General features: G+C 41.6%; 1 protein-coding gene across 1 annotated transcript in view; it reads right to left on the bottom strand.

Moving 5' to 3' along the window:
* PCSK6 (proprotein convertase subtilisin/kexin type 6) overlaps positions 1-24,885 on the bottom strand; it is a 742,641-nt gene that overhangs the window by 530,872 nt on the left and 186,884 nt on the right. The window contains exon 4 of the mRNA XM_053717589.1: positions 23,215-23,358. Within this exon, the coding sequence (XP_053573564.1) occupies positions 23,215-23,358 (144 nt within the window). The remainder of the gene's footprint in view (positions 1-23,214; positions 23,359-24,885) is intronic.

Genomic DNA, 24,885 nt, shown 5'->3' with positions numbered 1-24,885 from the left:
GGCGATGTCGTCCTCCAAGCGGCAAAGAAGAAATCTTCCTCCGGCGACGTCTTCCTCCAAGCGGCAGCAAAGTCTTCATTCTTCCGGCGGCATCTTCAATCTTCTTTCTTCGCTCCGCCGCCGCGGAGCATCCATCCCGGCCGACTGCTAAACTTGGAATGAGGTACCTTTAAATGACGTCATCCAAGATGGCGTCCGCCGAATTCCGATTGGCTGATAGGATTCTATCAGCCAATCGGAATTAAGTTAAAAAAATCTGATTGGCTGATTGAATCAGCCAATCAGATTCAAGTTCAATCCGATTGGCTGATCCAATCAGCCAATCAGATTGAGCTCGCATTCTATTGGCTGATCGGAACAGCCAATAGAATGCGAGCTCAATCTGATTGGCTGATTGGATCAGCCAATCGGATTGAACTTGAATCTGATTGGCTGATTCAATCAGCCAATCAGATTTTTTTAACTTAATTCCGATTGGCTGATAGAATCCTATCAGCCAATCGGAATTCGGCGGACGCCATCTTGGATGACGTCATTTAAAGGTACCTCATTCCAAGTTTAGCAGTCGGCCGGGATGGATGCTCCGCGGCGGCGGAGCGAAGAAAGAAGATTGAAGATGCCGCCGGAAGAATGAAGACTTTGCTGCCGCTTGGAGGAAGACGTCGCCGGAGGAAGATTTCTTCTTTGCCGCTTGGAGGACGACATCGCCCGGATCGGATCAGGAGTTCGGCCCGGTGTGGTGAAGACAAGGTAGGGAGATCTTCAGGGGGGTAGTGTTAGGATTTTTTAAGGGGGGTTTGGGTGGGTTTAGAATAGGGGTATGTGGGTGGTGGGTTGTAATGGGGGGGGGGGGGTGATTGTATTTGTTGAATGCAAAAGAGCTGAATTCTTTGGGGCATGCCCCACAAAAGGCCCTTTTAAGGGCTGGTAAGGTAAAGAGCTTTGAAATTTGTTTAATTTAGAATAGGGCAGGGAATTTTTGTTATTTTGGGGGTTTATTATTTTATTAGGGGGCTTAGAATAGGTGTAATTAGCTTAAAAATCTTGTAATCTTTTTTTTATTTTTTGTAATTTAGTGTTTGTTTTTTTTTGTAATTTAGTTTAGTTAATTTAATTGTATTTTTAGATAGATGTTAGTAGTTTATTAAATTTATTGATAGTGTAGGTGTATTTGTAACTTAGGTTAGGATTTATTTTACAGGTAATTGGGTAATTATTTTAACTAGGTAGATATTAAATAGTTAATAACTATTTAATATCTATTATACCTAGTTAAAATAATTAACTATTTACCTGTAAAATTATTAACCCTAACATAGCTAGAATGTAATTATTAATTATATTGTAGCTATCTTAGGGTTTATTTTATAGGTAAGTATTTAGATTTAAATAGGAATATTTTAGTTTATAAATTAATTAGATTAATTTAATATAAATTTAGTTAGGGGTGTTAGGGTTAGATAGAGTTAATATAGTTAATATAAATACTATAGTAACTATATTAACTATATTAACCCTAATATAATTAGGGTTAATATAGTTAATATATATAATGTAATAACTATATTAACTATAATATACTTAGGGTTAATATAGATAACATAGCTGGCGGCGGGGTAGGTAGATTAAATTAGGGGTTAATAATTTTTATATAGGTGGCGGCGGTGTAAGGGGTCAGATTACGGGATAGATAAGGTAGATGGCGGCGGTTTTAGGGGCTCACAGTAGGGGGTTAGTTTATGTAGATGGCGGCGGGGTCCGGGAGCGGCGTTTTAGGGGGTAATAACTTTATTAGGGATTTGGGGGGGGGGGGGATCGCGGTTGACAGGGAGATAGACATTGCGCATGCGTTAGGTGTTAGGTTTATTTTAGAAGATCGCGGTTGACAGGGAGATAGACATTGCGCATGCGTTAGGTGTTAGGTTTATTTTAGCAGCTAGTTTAGGGAGTTACGGGGCTCCAATAGTCAGCGTAAGGCTTCTTACGGCTGCTTTTTGTGGCGAGGTGAAAATGGAGTAAGTTTTCTCCATTTTCGCCACGTAAGTCCTTACGCTGCATATTGGATACCAAACTGCGCGGGTTTGGTATACCTGCCTATGGCCCAAAAAACTGCGGGCGACGGCAGAAATATACGCGCGTAACTTCTAGCTTACGCCGTATATAGGATACCAAATCCGCGCAATTCTTGGCGTCGCCGGCTTTTGCGGGCGACGATTTTTATCGGATCGACCCCCTGATGTATAATGTAATTCATTTGTTTCAATCATACTGGAAAAATGGACAATGAAGTCACTGAGCCAAATAAGAATTCCCCACCACCAAACAAAATGTCAGACTGAATCTGACTTAAAGGGATACTGAACCCAAATTTTTTCTTTAATGATTCAGATAAAGCATCCTATTATCAATTTTTCTTCATTTTCTTGCTATCGTTATTTGAAAAAGCAGGAATGTAAGCTTACGAGCCGGTCCATTTTTGGTTCAGACCCTGGATAGCACTTGCTAATTGGTGAATACCATTTAGCCACCAATCAGCAAGTACAACCTAGGTGCTGAACCAAAGATGGGCCGGGTCGTAAGCTTACATTCCTGCTTTTTTTAGTAAAGATACCAAGAGAACGAATAAAAATTAAAAGTAAATTAAAAAGTTGCTTAAAATTGCATGCTCTATCTGAATCTTGAAATAAAAAATGTGGGTTCAGTATCCCTTTAACCCTGGGATTGCTGCCTTTCAGAACCTACAGCAGTGAAAATGACTATCTTTTCCCTGAGTGCAGGCGAGTCGGTGTTTGAGTAATTGACCAACCCAATGAGCGGGCGTTACTCTGGCCTCAAACTCAACTCTAACCTTTTGAAGAATTTAAACCTTAGACCTGAAACCCAAAATGTCATGATACAGACATAGCATACAATTTAAAAAAAAAAGTTAATTGACCGGTATTCTCAAATTTGCTTTTTTCTCATGTAGTTTCTTAAAGAGATATCTAGATATGTAACATGCACGTGTCTAGAGCAATTTATGGCAGGAAAAGGGCTTTTAGCTAGTGGTCTTGCTAAAGTATAACATTTCTTGCAGAACTACTGTAATATAGTGCTGTAGACAGGTGCACGCTCCTAAATTTACCTTACTACTCATGGAAAAAAAATGGTGGGTTTTATGTTTTATTACACTGTTGCTTGCATACAACAGAGCTTTTTTGCACTTAGGGACGCTAATGATTCAGATAGTGGAAGTAAATTGGAGTAAAGTCGCTTAAAACTGTACGATCTATCAAACTATGCACTTCTGTATTTTTATATACATACTTGAGGCAAAAGCGACTACTAAGCATTTTCAAGAGTTCAGTGGAGTCTGATTGGTTGATAGCCGTCACATGGTACAGAGAGATAGCAAATTTAAGGACATTTAAAATCTATAGCCCAATTAAATCTCAGTGTAAGTGGTAGTGCACTGATTTTTTATCATGCACTTTGGGATTATCAGGTCTTCTGTATGTAATGGTCTTTAAGATGTAGCCATAAATTAAGTATTTTTGCTTGTCCCCACTCCTATTTAAAAGGGACAGTTTACACCAATTTTCATATAACTGCATGTAATAAACATTACTATAAAGAAGAATATGCACAGATACAGATATAAAAATCCAGTATAAAACCTTTTAAAAACTTATTTAGAAACTCCATGTTTAGCACTGTTGATGAGATTAAGCAGTGGCAGGGAAAGCATAAAGGGCAGACACTCCCCCTCCCCAGCATATGAAGAGACAGACTACACAAACAGGAACAAGCAGGAGTCTGAATACTTTACATCTGAAGCTTTGGGGGCTTGGTTAAGAGTCTGAAAAGCACTGCAATGTTAAAAAAAAATAAAAAAAAATTACACATTGTTACAAAACACTCCCAGATGGGCTATATAAATGGATCATCTACAACAGTGTTTTTCAACTGCGGTCCTCAAAATACCCCCCAACAGGACAGATTTTGATTATAGCTGAAATAGAGAACAGGTTAGTAACCATGGTTACCAATAAGCAGATTATTTCACCTGTGCTCAAGTTCAGCTATAATGAAAACTTAGACTGTTTAGGTACTTGAGGAACACTGATCTACAAAACATTAATGCAAAGAAAAAAACATAATTTATGCTTACCTGATAAATTTATTTCTCTTGTAGTGTATTCAGTCCACGGGTCATCCATTACTTATGGGATTATATCTCCTTCCCAACAGGAAGTTGCAAGAGGATCACCCAAGCAGAGCTGCTATATAGCTCCTCCCCTCACACGTCATATCCAGTCATTCAATCGAAACAAGACAAGAAAGGAGAAACCATAGGGTGCAGTGGTGACTGTAGTTTGAATTAAAAATTTAGATCTGCCTTAAAAGACAGGGCGGGCCGTGGACTGAATACACTACAAGAGAAATAAATTTATCAGGTAAGCATAAATTATGTTTTCTCTTGTTAAGTGTATTCAGTCCACGGGTCATCCATTACTTATGGGATACCAATACCAAAGCTAAAGTACACGGATGATGGGAGGGACAAGGCAGGAACTTTAAACGGAAGGAACCACTGCCTGTAGAACCTCTCTCCTAAAAACAGCCTCCGAAGAAGCAAAAGTGTCAAATTTGTAAAATTTTGAAAAAGTGTGAAGTGAAGACCAAGTTGCAGCCTTGCTAATATGTTCAACAGAGGCCTCATTCTTAAAGGCCCAGGTGGAAGCCACAGCTCTAGTGGAATGAGCTGTAACTTTTTCAGGAGGCTGCTGTCCAGCAGTCTCATAGGCTAAGCGTAGTATGCTACGAAGCCAAAAGGAGAGAGAGGTAGCCGAAGCTTTTTGACCTCTCCTCTGTCCAGAGTAAACGACAAACAGGGAAGAAGTTTGACGAAAATCTTTAGTTGCCTGCAAATAGAACTTCAGGGCACGGACTACGTCCAGATTATGCAAGAGTCGTTCCTTCTTTGAAGAAGGGTTAGGACACAGTGATGGAACAACAATCTCTTGATTGATATTCCTGTTAGAAACTACCTTAGGTAAGAACCCAGGTTTAGTACGCAGAACTACCTTGTCTGAATGGAAAATCAGATAAGGAGAATCACAATGTAAGGCAGATAACTCAGAAACTCTTCGAGCCGAGGAAATAGCCATCAAAAACAGAACTTTCCAAGATAACAGCTTAATATCAATGGAATGAAGGGGTTCAAACGGAACACCTTGAAGAACTTTAAGAACTAAGTTTAAACTCCACGGCGGAGCAACAGTCTTAAACACAGGCCTAATCCTAGCCAAAGCCTGACAAAAAGCCTGAACATCTGGAACTTCTGCCAGACGTTTGTGTAGAAGAATAGACAGAGCAGAAATCTGTCCCTTTAACGAACTAGCAGATAAGCCCTTTTCTAAACCCTCTTGTAGAAAAGACAATATCCTAGGAATCCTAACCTTACCCCATGAGTAACTCTTGGATTCGCACCAGTATAAATATTTACGCCATATCTTATGGTAAATTTTTCTGGTAACATGTTTCCGAGCCTGTATTAAGGTATCAATAACTGACTCCGAGAAGCCACGCTTTGATAGAATCAAGCGTTCAATCTCCATGCAGTCAGTCTCAGAGAAATTAGATTTGGATGATTGAAAGGACCCTGAATTAGAAGGTCCTGCCTCTGAGGAAGACCATGGTGGACAGGACGACATGTCCACTAGGTCTGCATACCAGGTCCTGCGTGGCCACGCAGGCGCTATCAGAATCACTGATGCTCTTTCCTGTTTGATCCTGGCAATCAGTCGAGGAAGCATCGGGAATGGTGGAAACACATAAGCCATGTTGAAGACCCAAGGGGCTGTCAGAGCATCTATAAGCACCGCTCCCGGGTCCCTGGACCTGGATCCGTAACAAGGAAGCTTGGCGTTCTGGCGAGACGCCATGAGATCCAGTTCTGGTTTGCCCCAACGATGGACCAGTTGAGTAAACACCTCCGGATGGAGTTCCCACTCCCCCGGATGAAAAGTCTGACGACTTAGAAAATCCGCCTCCCAGTTCTCTACGCCTGGGATGTGGATCGCTGACAGGTGGCAAGAGTGAGAGACTGCCCAGCGAATTATCCTCGAGACTTCTAACATCGCTAGGGAACTCCTGGTTCCCCCTTGATGGTTGATGTAAGCCACAGTCGTGATGTTGTCCGACTGAAATCTGATGAACCTCAGTGTTGCTAACTGAGGCCAAGCTAGAAGAGCCTTGAATATTGCTCTTAACTCTAGAATATTTATTGGGAGGAGTTTCTCCTCCTGAGTCCACGATCCCTGAGCCTTCAGGGAGTTCCAGACTGCGCCCCAACCTAGAAGGCTGGCATCTGTTACAATCGTCCAATCTGGCCTGCGAAAGGTCATACCCTTGGACAGATGGACACGAGAAAGCCACCAGAGAAGAGAATCTCTGGTCTCTTGATCCAGATTTAGTAGAGGGGACAAATCTGAGTAATCCCCATTCCACTGACTTAGCATGCATAATTGCAGCGGTCTGAGATGCAGGCGCGCAAATGGCACTATGTCCATTGCCGCTACCATTAAGCCGAATACCTCCATGCACTGAGCCACTGACGGGCGTGGAATGGAATGAAGGACACTGCAAGCATTTAGAAGTTTTGATAACCTGGACTCCGTCAGGTAAATTTTCATCTCTACAGAATCTATAAGAGTCCCTAGGAAGGAGACTCTTGTGAGTGGTGATAGAGAACTCTTTTCCACGTTCACCTTCCACCCATGCGACCTCAGAAATGCCAGAACTATCTCTGTATGAGACTTGGCCATTTGAAAGCTTGACACCTGTATCAGGATGTCGTCTAGATACGGAGCCACCTCTATGCCTCGCGGTCTTAGAACAGCCAGAAGTGAGCCCAGAACCTTTGTAAAGATTCTCGGGGCCGTAGCCAACCCGAAGGGAAGAGCTACAAACTGTCTAGAAAGGCAAATCTTAGGTACCGATAATGATCTTTGTATTCGGTATATGAAGGTAGGCATCCTTTAAGTCTACCGTGGTCATGTATTGACCCTCTTGGATCATGGGTAGGATGGTTTGAATAGTTTCCATTTTGAATGATGGAACTCTTAGGAATTTGTTTAAGATTTTTAGGTCCAAGATTGGTCTGAAGGTTCCCTCTTTCTTGGGAACCACAGATTCAAGTAAAAACCCTTGCCCTTGTTCCGTCCGCGGAACTGGGTGGATCACCCCCAATACTAAGAGGTCTTGCACACAGCGTAGAAATGCCTCTTTCTTTATTTGGTTTGCTGATAACCTTGAAAGATGAAATCTCCCTTGTGGAGGAGATGCTTTGAAGTCCAGAAGATATCCCTGAGATATGATCTCCAACGCCCAGGGATCCTGGACATCTCTTGCCCAAGCCTGGGCGAAGAGAGATAGTCTGCCCCCCACTAGATCCGTTTCCGGATAGGGGGCCCTCTCTTCATGCTGTCTTAGGGGCAGAAGAAGGCTTTCTGGCCTGCTTGCCCTTGTTCCAGGACTGGTTAGTTTTCCAGCCCTGTCTGTAACGAGCAACAGGTCCTTCCTGTTTTGGAGCGGAGGAAGTTGATGCTGCTCCTGCCTTGAAATTACGAAAGGCACGAAAATTAGACTGTTTGGCCTTTGACTTGGCCCTGTCCTGAGGAAGAGTATGACCCTTACCCCCAGTAATGTCAGCAATAATTTCTTTCAAGCTGGGCCCGAATAAGGTCTGCCCTTTGAAAGGAATATTAAGCAATTTAGATTTAGAAGTCACGTCAGCTGACCAGGATTTAATCCATAGCGCTCTGCGCGCCTGGATGGCGAATCCGGAGTTCTTAGCCGTTAGTTTGGTTAAATGTACAACGGCATCAGAAACAAATGCATTAGCTAGCTTAAGTGCTTTAAGCTTGGCCATAATCTCATCCAATGGAGCTGTGCGAATGGCCTCTTCCAGAGACTCAAACCAGAATGCCGCAGCCACAGTGACAGGCGCAATGCATGCAAGGGGCTGTAAGATAAAACCTTGTTGAACAAACATTTTCTTAAGGTAACCTAATTTTTTATCCATTGGATCCGAAAAAGCACAACTATCCTCCACCGGGATAGTGGTACGCTTAGCTAAAGTAGAAACTGCTCCCTCCACCTTAGGGACCGTCTGCCATAAGTCTCGTGTGGTGGCGTCTATCGGGAACATTTTTCTAAACATCGGAGGTGGGGAAAAGGGCACACCGGGTCTATCCCACTCCTTGCTAATAATTTCTGTAAGCCTTTTAGGTATAGGAAAAACATCAGTACACACCGGTACCGCAAAGTATCTATCCAACCTACATACTTTCTCTGGAATTGCAACCGTGTTACAATCATTCAGAGCCGCTAATACCTCCCCTAGCAATACGCGGAGGTATTAGTGAGGAGAGTTAGTCGGCATAACTTCCCCCTCGTTGTCTGGTGATAATTTCTTTACAGATATAGATTGACCTTTATTCAAAGTGACATCAATACATTTAGTACACATATTTCTGTGGGGCTCCACATTGGCCTTCAAACATAGTGAACAAACAGATTAATCTGTGTCAGACATGTTTAAACAGACTCGCAATGAGACTAGCAAGCTTGGAAAAAACCTTTCAAGTAAATTTACAAACAATATAAAAAACGCTACTGCACCTTTAAGAAGCACAAAAAAAACGTCACAGTTGAAATAACAATGAACCAAATCAGTTATAGCAACCAAATCTTCACAGTAAATGTATTAAGTTAGAAAAGCATTGCACCCACTAGCAAATGGATGATTAACCCCTTAATACCCAAAAACGGATAATCAATTTAACAATTAACGTTTTTTATCACAGTCAAACACACTGTCACAGGTCTGCTGTGACTGATTACCTCCCTCAAAATGACTTTTGAAGACCCCTGAGCTCTCTAGAGACGTCCTGGATCAAGGAGGAAGAAGCAGGAAGACTAACTGAATTTTTACTGCGCAAAAAAGCGCTAAAATAGGCTCCTCCCACTCCTATTACAACAGTGGGAAACCTCAGTTAATCGTTTCTATATAGAAATAAACAGCCATGTGGAAAATTTCATGCCCCAAAAGATTTATCACCAAAGTACCTCACAAAAAACGAATAACATGCCAGTAAACGTTTTAAACATACACTTTAAAAGTTAGATAGTGTTATTAATAAGCCTGCTACCAGTCGCTTCTACTGCAGTTAAGGCTTATACAATACTTCGGTATTAACAGTATTTTCTTAGTCAAATTCCATTCCTTAGAAAATTACTTATTGTACATACATTCATCAGCCTGATACCAGTCACTGCTGCATTTAAGGCTGTACTTGCATTACATCGGTATCAGCAGTATTTTCTTAGTCAATTCCATTCCTTAGAAAAATAATTTACTGCACATACCTCGTTTGCAGGATTCCCCGCATGCTATTCCCTTTCTGAAAGTTACCCCACTCAGAATGTGCGAGAACAGCCAGTGGATCTTAGTTACTTCTGCTAAGATCATAGAAAACGCAGGCAGATTCTTCTTCTAAATACTGCCTGAGAACAAACAGCACACTCCGGTGCCATTTAAAATAACAAACTTTTGATTGAAGAAATAAACTAAGTATAAAAACACCAGAGACCTCTCACAACGACCTATCTAGTTGAGTTGCAAGAGAATGACTGGATATGACGTGTGAGGGGAGGAGCTATATAGCAGCTCTGCTTGGGTGATCCTCTTGCAACTTCCTGTTGGGAAGGAGATATAATCCCATAAGTAATGGTGGCAAATGACTGGACACAGAAGACAGAAACAATTACAAAGTTTCAATAGCCACTTCACAGCATTTAGCTATATTAGACTGGTCATACCTTCACAATCTGTAAATGGCAACAGTCTTGCAGTATACATTTTTATATAATACTCATTTAAAAGGATTACATGGGGGGGCGGGGGGTATCTTGCGGAGAGAACCCAATTTTTTCTTTTTACGATTCAAATCATGAAATTTTAAGCAACTTTCTAATTTACTCCTATTATCAAATTTTCTTCATTCTCTTGGTATCTTTATTTAAAATGCAAGAATGTAAGTTTAGATGCCGGCCCATTTTTTGAAGAACAACCTGTTTGGTGGATAAATTCATCCACCAATAAAAGAAAAGTGCTGTCCAAAGTCTGAACCAAAAAAGCTTAGATGCCTTCTATTTCAAAGAAAGATAACAGAACAAAGAAAAATTGATAATAGTAAATTAGAAAGTTGCTTAAAATTGCATGCTCTAGCTGAATCACAAAATAAAATTTGGGTTTAGTGTCCCTTTAAGTCCGCAGCTCCCGTGATGGGAACCTAAATCCAACACTAATGAGAAGCCCACACTGAAGACCGACAACTCAAAAAGTCTTCACAGGCATCTGGAATACCCCCCGCACCTAATGGACCCACGTGCAACAAGCTGAACTCAGATTTGGCTCTTCCAATCCCAGAGAGAAACCATGTGACCTTCAATTGCTAATCACGGATCAGGCACACCACTGCCGACATAGCCTTGAGGCCTTCTCATCAGCGGACTGATCGCATACCACTTACCTGATCCCCGGCACTCACCCACTCTCTGCCAACAACTCCGACGAGGTCTGGAGATACTTGGCCATATGTCATTGCAATATCTGACTGCAACAGAGCGGAGTGGGAGCAGCAGTCTTACCGCCATCACTCATCCTGCTCCCTAGGCCTAGAAAGCCCAACTTTTAGTACGGAACACCCAGCTACCAGCAAAAGCAAAGGTGAGCGTTATTTGCACACTACAAATTAACACAGTTGGGCCCCACACCTCTCTTACCTAGTAAGAGCCAATATTAGGCATTCAAACACAACAGGTACCATAAACCTGAATCTCAGATTCTGATAATCAATACCTATAATTGCTACTGGATTGGTTTGTCTACATATAATAACTACAGGCCTTGTAAAATTTATAGTGACTGTGGTCCATAAGCAGACTGAGGCCTACTATCGCTTCCCATAATAGCCCATTCCTACAGCTATAAATCAAAACTGAGGCTACAACATAAAGTATACTTTGAACACTGTGAAGCCACCCCTTAAAGCCTACTACACAAAATGGAGTATAAAAGAAATATAAAGCCATTAAAAATACTAAAACTACAGTCACTTACTAACAGACTGTAAGCTCCTATTTCACTAACAATGAACACTGTATTTAAAACTTTCCCAAGTCAAGGAACTCCCCTGATCCACAATCTCTCACATCTACCTCTCCTGCAACCTCCTCTGCAGTAGCTCCGGCTGATCCAGCACTATCTATTCCTCCTCTGGCATCCACTAAAGATCTAATGGATATCCTTAGATCCTGCATTAGAGAAGAGCATGCTGATCTCAGGCAAGACATTCATACTCTGAGATTCAGAGTAGAAGCTCTAGAGGAAAATGAGGAGACAACAACTGAAGAACGTCCAATCCATCCTTGAACATACTGAAGAAATCTCCAACCTACAGGATAAAATAGAGAATTTGGAAAACAGGGGCCGGAGAAAGAACATCAGGATTAGGGGAATCCCAGAATCCACCCTACCAAGAGATCTAACCTTTCTCAGAGCACTTTTCTACCACATGACTGGAGATCCAGCTGCAGCTGATTTTAAGTGGGGCCTTAAGACCCAGACCACCACCTCTTGACATTATCAAATTCAAAAGCTTCCCCTGGAAGAGGAACTGATGGCAGCTTCCAGAAAGTTTCAACTTATAAAATTCAGAGGATCAGTGCTTCAATTCGAAGCAGACCTATCCCCAAGAACCCTTCAGAGAAGAAAATAACTCTCCTCACTACTTTGCTAAGAATAAAAAAAAAATCCTTATTGCTGGGGCATCCCTTTTCACCTCCTAGTCATCCATGACAAAATAATTTTATGCACTAAACCATCTGAAATCAAAGTTTTGCAACCTATTAGGTCTGGACCCTCCCACACCTACTTCCAACCCTCCAGCCTCGGATATTCCAGAACAGCAAGGAAAACAAAAGGCTGGGAAATAATTCCTCCAAGAAGAAAGGGAAAACTCTCCGCCACAATCAACACCATGGAACAGTCCGGCTCCACAAGTTCAAGGAATAAATCTCCAGAAGACACTCATGATCCTGCTAAGTAGGACTGATCATATTTTACCCTTCCACTCTGGGTCACGAATGACGGAACTACTTTTGTTTCCTTTTTTCCTTCACAGGTTTTGTACACCTATGTAGCTTATTCTAATCCCATTCTTTACAGGGATGTATATCATCCTTATTTAGGATAAGTTTAAACATAATTTATGTGTAACTACACCTTACACATCAAGTGATATTCAAAAAAATTAACTGTATATATCTCTCCCCATACTAATAGTTAATTTAACTGAGACATAATAGATCATTTACTACCCAGAAACAAGAATCTCATGTCTTTTGTATTTATCACTTACTTTAGAAAAACGGTCCCATCATACCCCTATTTTGTTTCCCTGCAAGATGCAACCACGGTCCCTCAGAGGAACTACATGACAGTTATAATCTAGCTTTGCGAAATACACAAAATGTTGTTATTGTTGTTATCGTTACTAGTTTACCTGTATTGTTTATTTCTTTCTACCAAAAAAGGTCCTTCAAACTAGGCATTATGACAGACCTACACATTTCTATTTTGAAGAATGGCATCCTCACATAACCATGTATTACTCATATCACAAAATGTAAAAGGCTTCAATGCACCCCAAAAAAGGAAACAAGCACTATTAGACCTTAAATGCAAAAGTGCTGATATATTACAGGAAACGCACTTCCGCCCCAATAATGAACCAAAATATTTTGACGCCAATTATGTTACCCTTTACCACAGTTCTTACAATTCCAGACAAAACGGTGTCAGTATTCCATTTAAAAGGGGTGTACCATTTTTAGAAAAACAAACAGAAAGGGACAAAGAAGGCAGATACTTGGCAATTAAAGGCCTCTTATATGGAAGTCTGGTCACACTTGTAAACATATATGCACCCAACCAAACCACATCAAAATTTTTCACATCCACGTTCAATAGAATATTAGATTTTGCCCAAGGAACCACAATAGTTAGGAGACAAACTTCCCCTTTAATCCAAAAATAGACTCTTCTAAATTCAAAATCACAATCCCACAAAAAACCCTTAGATCCATCTGGTCCAACTCTACTAACTTACATCTCCATGATACTTGGAGATACCTTAACCCTAAGAAGAGACTACTCCTTTTTTTCCTCATCCCAACAAGACATACTCCAGACTGGACTATTTTTTTTAATCAAACAGGCTTACAATATGTTTCAAAAAGTGCACATTAGTCACACTTCCAGGTCCGATCACTCGGCAATAGTACTTGCTCTGAACTGGCCCACTAAACCAAATACTCAGTTCCTTTGGAGACTAGATTTCATACTTTTGGACCCCGCCACTGTACATAAGCTTACAGAATCTTTACAAGAGTTCTTCTCTATCAACAAAACCACAGACATTAATGACTTTACCCTATGGGAAACCCATAAGTGCTACATGAGGGGAGACTTAATTCGTAATATATCACATATAAAACAAAAAAATATAAAAATATAACTCACTGTCTTCCATCTTATCCAGATTAGACTACCAACACAAACTACATCCTATGGATGATAATATTTTAAAGAAGCCGACACCAAACAATTACAAAACCAATTAAATAAAAATACACAACAAACCGCCTTTTTTCTCAAAAGAAAATTCTTTACCAAAAGGAACAAAGCCGGTAGGTTACTAGGTAGGGCTTTAAAGAAGAAAACTCAAATTGTATATACAAAAGCTAAAAGACAAGGAAGGAAAAACTGAAAATCTGACCTATGTCTCTTGTAGTTTTAACAGACTATTACACTGACTTGTATAACCGCCAATTTTTTTATATCAGTGTGCAGAATATATTCAAAACTCAGGAATACCTTGCCTCAATGCAGACATGAGAAACACACTACATCAGCCCGTTTCTAAAAAGGAAATTAGATGTTATTAAAAACCTAAAACAAAAAAGCCCTGGCCCAGACGGTTTATCCACAAAATATTCCAAAATATTCCAAGGTATACTAATTCCACACCTATTATCACTTTTCCATAAAGTAGACTCTGGGAATCCCTTTCCACCCCACATGCTTGAAGCCAGGATAGCTGTACTTCCTAAACCAGGAAATTAATCAAATTCTCCAATAAACTATAGACCTATCTCACTCCTAAATTTGGATATCAAAATGAATGCAAGAATCCTAGCCAATAGAATTAACATTTTACCCCATATAATTCACTTTAACCAAGTTGGATTTATCCCAGGTAGAGAAGCGCGTGACAACACGGACAAAATTATACAGCTCACCAATTACGTTAAAAATGAGGATATTCCAGCTACTATATTGGATATGGATGCCGAAAAAGCCTTCAATAGATTAAATTGGCAATTTCTAAAACACACGCTCCTTCAATTTGGTTTCAACAGTCCACTAATCTAACGTATTTTCTCCCTTTACAATGCACCGTACGCTACAGTTAAACTTAACTCCCGCTCCCATCAGTTCCATATTCATATCGGTACAAGACAGGGTTGCCCTCTGTCACCGCTGTTATTTGCACTCGCGATCGAGGTTCTAGCATTACATATCATAATAGATGACAATATCCAGGGCATATGAGTAGGAGATATGACATTTAAAATTTCACTCAATGCGGACAATGTTCTATTTACAATGTCCGACCCAAAACAATCTATACCAGCAGTATTAAAAGCACTTAAAATTTATGGCCAATATTCAAACATTTCCATAAAGCACTCAAAGTCAGAAATTATGGGAATAGGAATAGATTAACCATCTCTTAAATGTTTTCAGCAAACCTATAACTTAAAGCATCAAACCTGCTCCAAAAAATACTTAGGAATCCAGCTCACCTCTGACCGTAAATACCTTTTGACATTAAATTATGACAAATTGCTGACAGAGACTTCAACTGAATTGAACAGATGGAAACAAAAAACCCTATCATGGCTAGGCCGCATACATGTGGTGAAAATGACTATCCTACTGAGAATTCTATATTACTTTCAGACCCTACCAATATTATTACCTGACTCTTATAATACCCAAACTCCAGTCCATACTTCTTAAATATAGGTGTGCCCTGTCTAACAAGATAATGAAGAGCAGCAATAAACCAAAGAATAGTAGATTGGTGCAAAACTGGACCATCACTTACAAGAAAAACAACTTGGGGCAAATGCTGGCTCCCAGCGAAAACATGTCCCAAAACACCCTACACTTATCCCATAATACATGAAGTGGTCCAAACTTGGAAAACTACTCAACACCACAAATCCTATTTCCTCATTACCATCTCCGCTGACACCTCTATTGCTAGATGACGCCTTGACATTCACAGAATGTCTCCGCCATACTCTGATTGTGACATTAAACGACGAGACCATTCTAGACTATTTCAAATGGGGAAAGACTAAAAACTAGCCCAGGGCTAATAGTGGTTTAGACCCCTTTAAGAATTGTCGCACATACCACCAACTTCAACACTTCACATCAACACATCCTAACAAACACAACTTCTTCAGACAAAGATATCCATTTGAAATCTTATGTTCAGGAAACCTCACAAATAGTGGCACATTATCATTGATATACAAATTATTAACAACACTGCAACCCACTGCACTACCTTCATACACGAATGCCTGGTCACGCAAACTAATGTCCCCACCATCCAGGGAAGAATGGAACACTATCTTTATTCGCACAGCGAAAGTTTCCATATCTGCATCAGTTTTAGAAACCAATTACAAAGTATTAATCCGATGGTTCTTAACCCCTCATAGACTTAAGGCAATCTTCCCTAATGAATCTGATAGATGCTGGAGAGAGAGTGTGGAGAAAGAGGTACTCTTATCCACATATGGTGAACATGTCCAATCATCTCTAAATTCTGGTCATCAATAATAGAAAAAATAAACTAATTACTCTCTATACATATAACCTTGGACCCAACTATAGGATTTCTATACAAACCCATCCCCAAACTATCTAAAATCTATAACAATGCCCTTCTAATTCTTCTAAACAGTGCCAAACAAGTCATACCAAGGCATTGGAAACAAAGTACAACCCCTACCATCACCGAATGGCTCTCCCAAGTGCACTGCACCTTTATGCTAAAAAACTGCATTATCAAACACTTGACCAGATGGACCTTTACTACAGTATAGCCACAAGCCTGGACAAAGGGATAACAAATTATGCTTACCTGATAAATTCATTTCCTTCTGTATGAGGAGAGTCCATGGCATCATTCCTTACTGTTGGGGAATACTGAACCAGGCCACCAGGAGGAGGCAAAGACACCCCAGCCAAAGGCTTGAATACTCCCCCCTACTTCCCTCATATCCCAGTCATTAAAGGAACAGTACGAGAAATATCAGGGTATAAATGGTGTCGGAAGAGAAAAACTAAATTTGGTCCGCCCATCGGTGTATACGGGCGGGGGCCGTGAACTCTCCTCATACAGAAGGAAATTAAATTATCAGGTAATTATAATTTATGTTTTCCTTCTTAATATGAGGAGAGTCCACGGCATCATTCCTTACTGTTGGGTAAAAGAAAGAAGCACCCTAATTTGAGGGCACCACAGCCTGCAAAACCTCTCTCCCAAAAGCTGCTTCCGCCAAAACAAAAACATCAAATTTGTAGAACTTTGAAAAAGTATGTAAGGAGAAGCAGGTAGCCACCTTACAAATCTAATCCATAGAGGCCTCATTTTCAAAGGCCCAAGAGGAAGCCACCGCTCTAGTGGAATGAGCCATAATCCTCTGAGGAGGTCTATGTCCCACTGACTCTTAAGCTAAGCGTATAACACTCCTCAACCAAAAAGATGAGTAAGTCGAAGAGGCCTTCAGACCCTTACGCTTCCCAGAGTAGATGAACAAGGAAGAAGTCTAAAATCCTTAGCAGCTTGAAGATAAAACTTCAAAGCTCGAACCACAGACAGATTACGAAGCAAACGTTCTTTTGAAGGAACCCAAGCGGGTACGTAAAACAGCCTGATCAGTGTGGAACACCAGATAAGGCTCACATTGCAAGGCAGCCATTTCAGAAACTCTGTGTGCCGACGCAATAGCAAATTGAAAAAGAACCTTCCAGGACAACAATTTGATAACCGAATGCATAGGCTCACACGGAGCCCGATGCAAAAATGTTAGAACAAGATTCAAACTCCAAGGTAGAGCACTAGATCTAAACACAAGTCTGATCCTGATCAGAGCCATAATGAAGGATTGCACGTCAGGGAACTCCGCAAGCCTCTTATGCAGAAAAACAGAAAGGGCAGAAATCTGTCCCCTCAGGGAACTGGCAGAAAGGCCCTTCTCCAGACCCTCCTGGAGAAAGGAAAGAATCCTGGCAGCCTTGACCTTATTCTGGTGTGAAGAGCGTGGTTTCACCTGGCATAAGTAAGATCTCCACACCTTATGATAGATGCGGCAAGTAATAGGCTTACAAGCCTGCATGAGTGTCAACCCTCTCAGAAAAACCTCTCTTGTTTAAGACTAAGCGTTCAATCTCGACGCAGTCAGCCTCAGAGAATCTAGATTTTGATTAACAAAAAGGACCCTGTTCCAGCAGATCCCTGCGACAAGGTAACTTCCACAGAGGAGATGAGAACATCCCCACCAGATTCACAAAACACATTCTTTGCGGCCACAATGGAGCAATCAGAATTACTGATGCCTGCTCCTGCTTGATGCGGGCCACTACTCGAGGAAGAAGTGGTAACGGTGGAAAAATGTAAATTACATTTAACCTCCAAGGCACTGCTAATGCATTTATTAGCTCTGCCTGAGAATCCCTGGACCACGACCCATATCTAGGCAACTTGGAATTGAGCCGGGACCCCATGAGATCTATCTCCGGTGTCCCCCATCTGTTGCAAATCTCCATTAACACCTTGGGAAGGAGATATCATTCCCCTGGATTAAAGGACCGTCTGCTGAGGAAATTCGCTTCCGAAATGTCCACACCCAGAATGTGGATCGCTGACAGCAAGCAGTTGTGGGCCTCTGCCCACTCCAGAATCAGAGATACTTCCCTCATTGCTAGGGAGCTCCTCGTACCCCCCTGATGGTTTATGTAAGCCACTGAGGTTATGTTGTCTGATTGGAATCTGATAAACTAGGATTAACCCAGAAGAGGCTAAGCCTTCAGAGCATTGAAGATTGCTCAAAGTTCTAGAATGTTGATCGGGAGGAGGGATCCCTCTCGGGTCCACAGGCCCTGTGCCTTCCTAGCACCCCAAACAGCTCCCCTTCCTGATAGACTTGCGTCCGTAGTCACAATCCCCCAGGATGGTCTCAAGAAGGATGTCCTTTGGGACAGGTGATCTGGACAGAGCCACCAGGAGAGTGATTCTCGTGACCGGTTTTCCAGAGAAATCTGTTGAGACAGATCCAAATGATCACCATTCCACTGCCTCAGCATGCACAGTTGAAGAGGTCTGAGATGGAATCTGGCAAAAGGAATGATGTCCATGCTGGACACGATGAGACCAATCACCTCCATACACCGAGCCACAGAGGGACTTAAGGAGGTCTGTAGGGCAAGAAAAGCGGAAGTAAGCTTGTAACAAATCTGGGCTGTAAGAAATATTCTCATGGATATGGAGTCTATTATAATACCCAGGAATTCCAGAGAACTCTTTATTAAGTTTATCTTCCATCCATGAGATTGAAGAGATAGAAGGGCTTTCAAATGATCCTCTGCCAGACGACGAGATAGTGCTTGAACCAGTGCCTATGGCACTACTGCTATACCTCTGGTTCTGGCCACTGCAAGCAAAGCCCCTAGAACCTTCTTAAAAACTCTTGGAGCAGTAGCTATACCAAACAGAAGTGCAATAAACTGTAAGTGCTGGTCCAGGTATGCAAACCTTAGGAACTGGAAGTGTTCCTTGTGTATTAGAATGTGAAGGTAAGCATCCTTCAGATCTATCGTGGTCATGAACTGTCCTTCCTGAACTAAGGGAAGGATGGACCTTATTGTCTCCATCTTTAATGAGGGGACAGAAAGGAACTTGTTTAAGCACTTTAGGTCCAGAATAAGGTGGAAAGTTCCCTCCTTCTTTGGGACCACAAAAAGGTTTGAATAGTTCCCCAGACCTCTTTCTGTAAGAGGTACCAGGACAATGACTCCCAGGGAGGAGAGACTCCTCACGCATCCCAGAAAGGCTTCTCTCTTTTCTGGCCTTGAAGATAGGTTTGACAACAATCTGCCCCTGGGTGGATGAGACTTGTCAGGGTTTTTCCCTGTTGTGTTTGCCATGTGCTGCTGGCAGCCATTTTACTCACCTCTCTTCCTGACTTGGTGCATTGTGGGGGATGCTGCTCACTTCCTGCACTTCCTTTTATGGCCAGACTGTTGTGCATCATCCATGTGAGACAGGATGCAGTCTCAGAATTGTGATGTCATTTATTATTTAAAGGGCCTCTGTTCAGTATGCTTTGCCTTTGCGTTGTCTCAGACCTGTTTGTGAGAGTTCCTGTGTATTATCTGGCTGCTTGACGTCCTTCCTGGTTCCTGATCCCTGACTTGTTCCTGACTCTGCTGTTCTCCTTGTTTCTGATTCCGGCTCGTCTGACTATTCGCTTTGGCTCCTGACTCGGCTCGTCTGACTACCAGCTCTGGTTTTGATTCCTGGCTTGTTATTTGACTCGTGGACATTTTATAATTTTTTGCTATTAATAAAGGTGTGATTATTTTTGCACTTCTCGTCTCAGTCTGATTCCTGGCACACTGACAAGACTTGAAACCTATCCTGTATCCCTGAGCGATTACCTCCAGGTAATCCACGGGTCTTGTACGTCCCCAAACCAAGCATCCGAAAAGAGTGACAGTCTGCCCCCTATGTGAACCAGAGCCGGATCGGGGGCTGCCCCTTCATGCCAACTTTGTCTCATCAGGCTTCTTGTTCTGCTTGGATTTATTCCAGGACTGAGCTGGCTTCCAAGTCACCTTTGATTGCTCAGGCTTTGCGGAGGATTGCCGACTATGGGATTTTATCTGAACGAAAATTAGGACCTTATCTTTTAGGTTTGTTCTTATCCTGCAGTAAAAAGGCACCTTTGCCTCTAGTAACCGTGGAGATAATTGAGCCAGGCCTGGACCAAATAAAAGCTTTCCCTTTAATCGGAGGGAAAGAAGTCTTGACTTCAAAGTCATGTCCGCAGACCAGGACTTCAGCCAGAGTGCCCTACGGGCTTGAACAGAAAAAAACCTGAAGCCTTGGCATTCAGGCCAATAATTTGCATATTTGCATCACAAATAAAATAATTAGCCACCCTTAAGGCCTTAATTATTTCCTGGATCATGTATGTTGAAACATCTTAACAGCGTTTCTATCTTCTTATCCATGGGCTCTTTAAAAGACACTATCCTCAAGCAGGATAGAAGTGCGTTTAGCAAGCATGGAGATCGTGCCATCCACCTTGGGGATAGAGCCCCACAACTCCAATTGAGAGTCTGGGAACAATTTTTTAAAGGAAGAAGGGGAAAATTAACCAATTCTTTCCCATTCATTCTTAATAATGGTCGCCATCTTTACGGGAAACCGGGAAAGTTTGTGGTACAACCCTGTCCTCGTAGACCTTATCCAATTTAGGAATCAAAGGTTCCTCAGGGAATTTGGGCTCTGGAACCCCTAACGTAGCCAAAACTTCCTTAAACAGAAAGCGTAAATGCTCAATCCTAAATCTAAAGTCTGGTTCCTCCGCAGCTGAAGGCCTAGAAGCAGCATATTCCGACCCAGAAAGAGAGCACCCTCTGAAGTATCAGAGGCAACTTCAATATAGGATAATCTTGTATCAGATAAATCCAATAAGCTAGTAGATAACCCCTGGGAAGGAGAGCAATATCTAACCTTTTGCTTGCGCTTAGCAGGGCGAGGTAAAGCACTAAAGGCCGCAGACACTGCCATTTGTAATTGCTCAGCAAAGTCTGGCGGTAAAAGGGCCCCTCCAGATGGAGGATTAGGAGTACTACGGGAAGCTATGTGTGTAATAGGAGATGACTGTAGGGTGCACACATCACGGGGCGGAAACTCCTCAGAAGTGGATGGCTCAGTGGTATCACACATTAACTTTCTTTGACATGATTACATATCAAGGCATGTGAAACATAATTGAGCAGGCGGGTATACAGCGGCCTCCTCACAATATAGACAGGTATTAGATTTAGGTAAAGAGGGCGTACCCTCTAACACATCAGAATCCTCCATAGCTTGCGCTTAAAAAGCATACTATAGATAATAAGATAAAATGGCACCTTTATACCCCCAATGGCTGGGGCACTCACCTCCACCTATGACCCAGGCCAAACAGAGAAACCGCTTCTTCTCCGGTAAACCACACGATCAGGAAAGAGGAAATCAGTGTAACCACAACGGTTCACATGGTGCGCAATCCAGGACCGCCCCCGCTATAGGAAAAAAAGCGCGCCAAGCCTTTCAGGCTGCGCAGCTTCCCAAAACAAAAGTAAAACCTGTACGTTCCAAAATCTGCCTGAGCCACCTCTCACACAGGTCGCAGCACAATCATAATAAAATAAATGTATGTGATTAATCCCCCCTGTTCAATAATCCCCCTCCGGAGATATTAACCCTTGATTCCAAACCGATAAAAGGAGCCACCACTGTGGCCCATTCTTCTTACGTTATATGTATAAATAAATTAAACTATCTTACTGGAATCTATGCCATGGAATAGAAACACAGTCTCTCAAGTTTGACAGTCTTGTAGCATCGCTCCTGGACTTGAGTGATGGAAGCAGGCATTGAAACTCATCAACACTGATTGCTTAGGAGCCGTTAATACGAGTCTGGATGGGTTCGCAGAAAGACTCTCCCTGCATCTCCAGACTAACATTCATCAATGATCTCACTGAGAGGCTGACAAGACTACTTAAAACTCCAGACCCATTTTGAAGGGTAGATACCCTTCATAAGCAACTCCGAATCTTCTGACACTTCTCTGCCAACCTCCTGTGATGAAAGGCACAGAATGACTGGGATATGAGGGAAGTGGGGGAAGTATTTAAGCCTTTGGCTGGGGTGTCTGTGCCTCCACCTGGTGGCCAGGTTCAATATTTCCCAACAGTAAGGAATGATGCCGAGGATTCTCCTCATATTAAGGTGGAAATAAACCTTATGCCTTTTCACCTTTTAGCATCCAAATACCTATTTATGCAACCAAGCTATATCTCCCTTTCTAACCTAGTAGATGACCTATTGTTTCAATGTTGAATTGTTTTGACATTGTTATGTTTATATTATAATATTGACTTTAATTTATATGCTGTTCTATCCATTATCATACATATGGTATCTATATCTGTGAAACAGCTATTGCGTGGTCAAAGTTACATCTATACCCCCTTGGAAATATGGGCAGAATTCCATGGACTACTATAACAATGTGATGTGTCCAAGACTGTAAATTAGCAAACGTACGTGGTTTAATAAATATATATATATATATATATATATATATATATATACACACACCTGTTGGTATTTGAATAAGGAATATTGTATACATTGCAATGTGTATATTGTACTGCTGGCTAAGCTGTGGATATGTGTAATATTAATTTAATTGTTTCACATCGTTAGTATACCACCATACTTAGATCCCTGCATTTTCCCTGCCCAGTATTAACCCTTGTATGTTCTTGGGTACTGTGTGCAGCTAGGGTGTAGTATATGTGTGGTACTTTCTGGATGATGACTAAACTGATATGACTTAAAGGTGTGCACACTTACAGGGTACTGGTTTTAGTCACGTGACCTTTTGGTATATTACAAATGTGATTTCATGTTACATATTTATTGGATATCTATGCTAAGACATATTAGTATTGTATGACATTATATTGATCTGAGCTGTAGCTTTTATGTTAGTATATTAAACTTCGATTGGTTATTCAAAAGAGTGCTTTATTCCCTATCTTTTGTATGGTTCATTAATTTGGATGCTCCATTTCTTTTCTTATAGTTTAGAGTAGAGATATTTTGAAATAGGGTCTGCACCACCTAGAGGTATAAGATACTGCATTACAAGCAGTGACTCTTCTATACTTACATAGTTCTGAATGAGATCTGGGTGACTTTTCTCTACTCCATCATCCAGGATACTGATAACCACATTCTTGCCAGTATAACCTCTCTGCCAAGCAGCCATGACATTCATTTCAGTCCTACATCTGCTGCTCTTATCTGCACAGTGCTGGAAAGAAAGATACAAAAAACAGAATTTATGCTTACCTGATAAATTACTCTCTCTTACGGTGTATCCAGTCCACGGATTCATCCTTACTTGTGGGGTATTCTCATTCACTACAGGAAGTGGCAACCCCATTCCCTACAGGAAGTGGCAAAGAGAGCACACAGCAGAGCTGTCCATATAGCTTCCCCTCAGGCTCCGCCCCCCCAGTCATTCGACCGACGGTTAGGAGAAAAAGGAGAAACCATAGGGTGCAGTGGTGACTGTAGTTTTAAACGAATTTTTTTTTTTATCCTGACTTAAATGCCAGGGTGGGCCGTGGACTGGATACACTGTAAGAGAAAGTAATTTATCAGGTGAGCATAAATTCTGTTTTCTCTTACAAGGTGTATCCAGTCCACGGATTCATCCTTACTTGTGGGATACCAATACCAAAGCTTTAGGACATGGATGAAGGGAGGGAACAAGTCAGGTAACCTTAAACGGAAGGCACCACTGCTTGCAAAACCTCTCCCCCAAAAATAGCCTCCGAAGAAGCAAAAGTATCGAATTTGTAAAATTTGGCAAAAGTATGCAGTGAAGACTACGTCGCTGCCTTACAAATCTGTTCAACAGAAGCCTCATTCTTGAAAGCCCATGTGGAAGCCACAGCTCTGGTGGAATGAGCTGTAATTCGTTCAGGAGGCTGCTGTCCAGCAGTCTCATAAGCCAATCGGATGATGCTTTTCAGCCAGAAGGAAAGAGAGGTAGCAGTCGCTTTCTGACCTCTCCTCTTACCAGAATAGACAACAAACAAGGATGATGTTTGTCTGAAATCTTTAGTTGCTTTTAAATAGAATTTTAAAGCACGAACCACATCAAGATTGTGTAATAGTCGTTCCTTCTTAGAAACTGGATTAGGACACAGAAGGAACAATGATTTCCTGGTTAATATTCTTATTAGAAACAACTTTCCGAAGAAAACCAGGTTTGGTACGCAAAACAACCTTATCTGCATGGAACACCAGATAGGGTGAATCACACTGCAAAGCAGACAATTCTGAAACTCTTCGAGCAGAAGAAATAGCTACCAAAAACAAAACCTTCCAAGATAATAACTTAATATCTATGGAATGTAAAGGTTCAAACGGAACCCCTTGAAGAACTGAAAGAACTAAATTAAGACTCCATGGAGGAGCCACAGGTTTATAGACAGACTTAATGCTGACTAAAGCCTGTGCAAACGCTTGAACGTCAGGTACTTCTGCCAGACGCTTGTGTAACAGGATAGACAGAGCAGATATCGGTCCCTTTAAGGAACTAGCTGACAAGCCTTTCTCCAATCCTTCTTGGAGAAAAGACAACATCCTGGGAATCCTAATCTTACTCCACGAGTAACCCTTGGATTCACACCAACAGAGATATTTCCGCCATATCTTATGGTAAATCTTCCTGGTGACAGGCTTTCTAGCCTGGATTAGAGTATCTATAACCGATTCAGAGAACCCACGCTTAGATAGAATTAAGCGTTCAATCTCCAAGCAGTCAGTT

Source organism: Bombina bombina, chromosome 6 (assembly GCF_027579735.1).
Source record: "Bombina bombina isolate aBomBom1 chromosome 6, aBomBom1.pri, whole genome shotgun sequence".
NCBI lineage: Eukaryota > Metazoa > Chordata > Amphibia > Anura > Bombinatoridae > Bombina > Bombina bombina.
The sequence above is the reverse complement of the archived record's forward strand: the minus strand, read 5'-3'. Positions and strand labels throughout refer to the sequence as shown.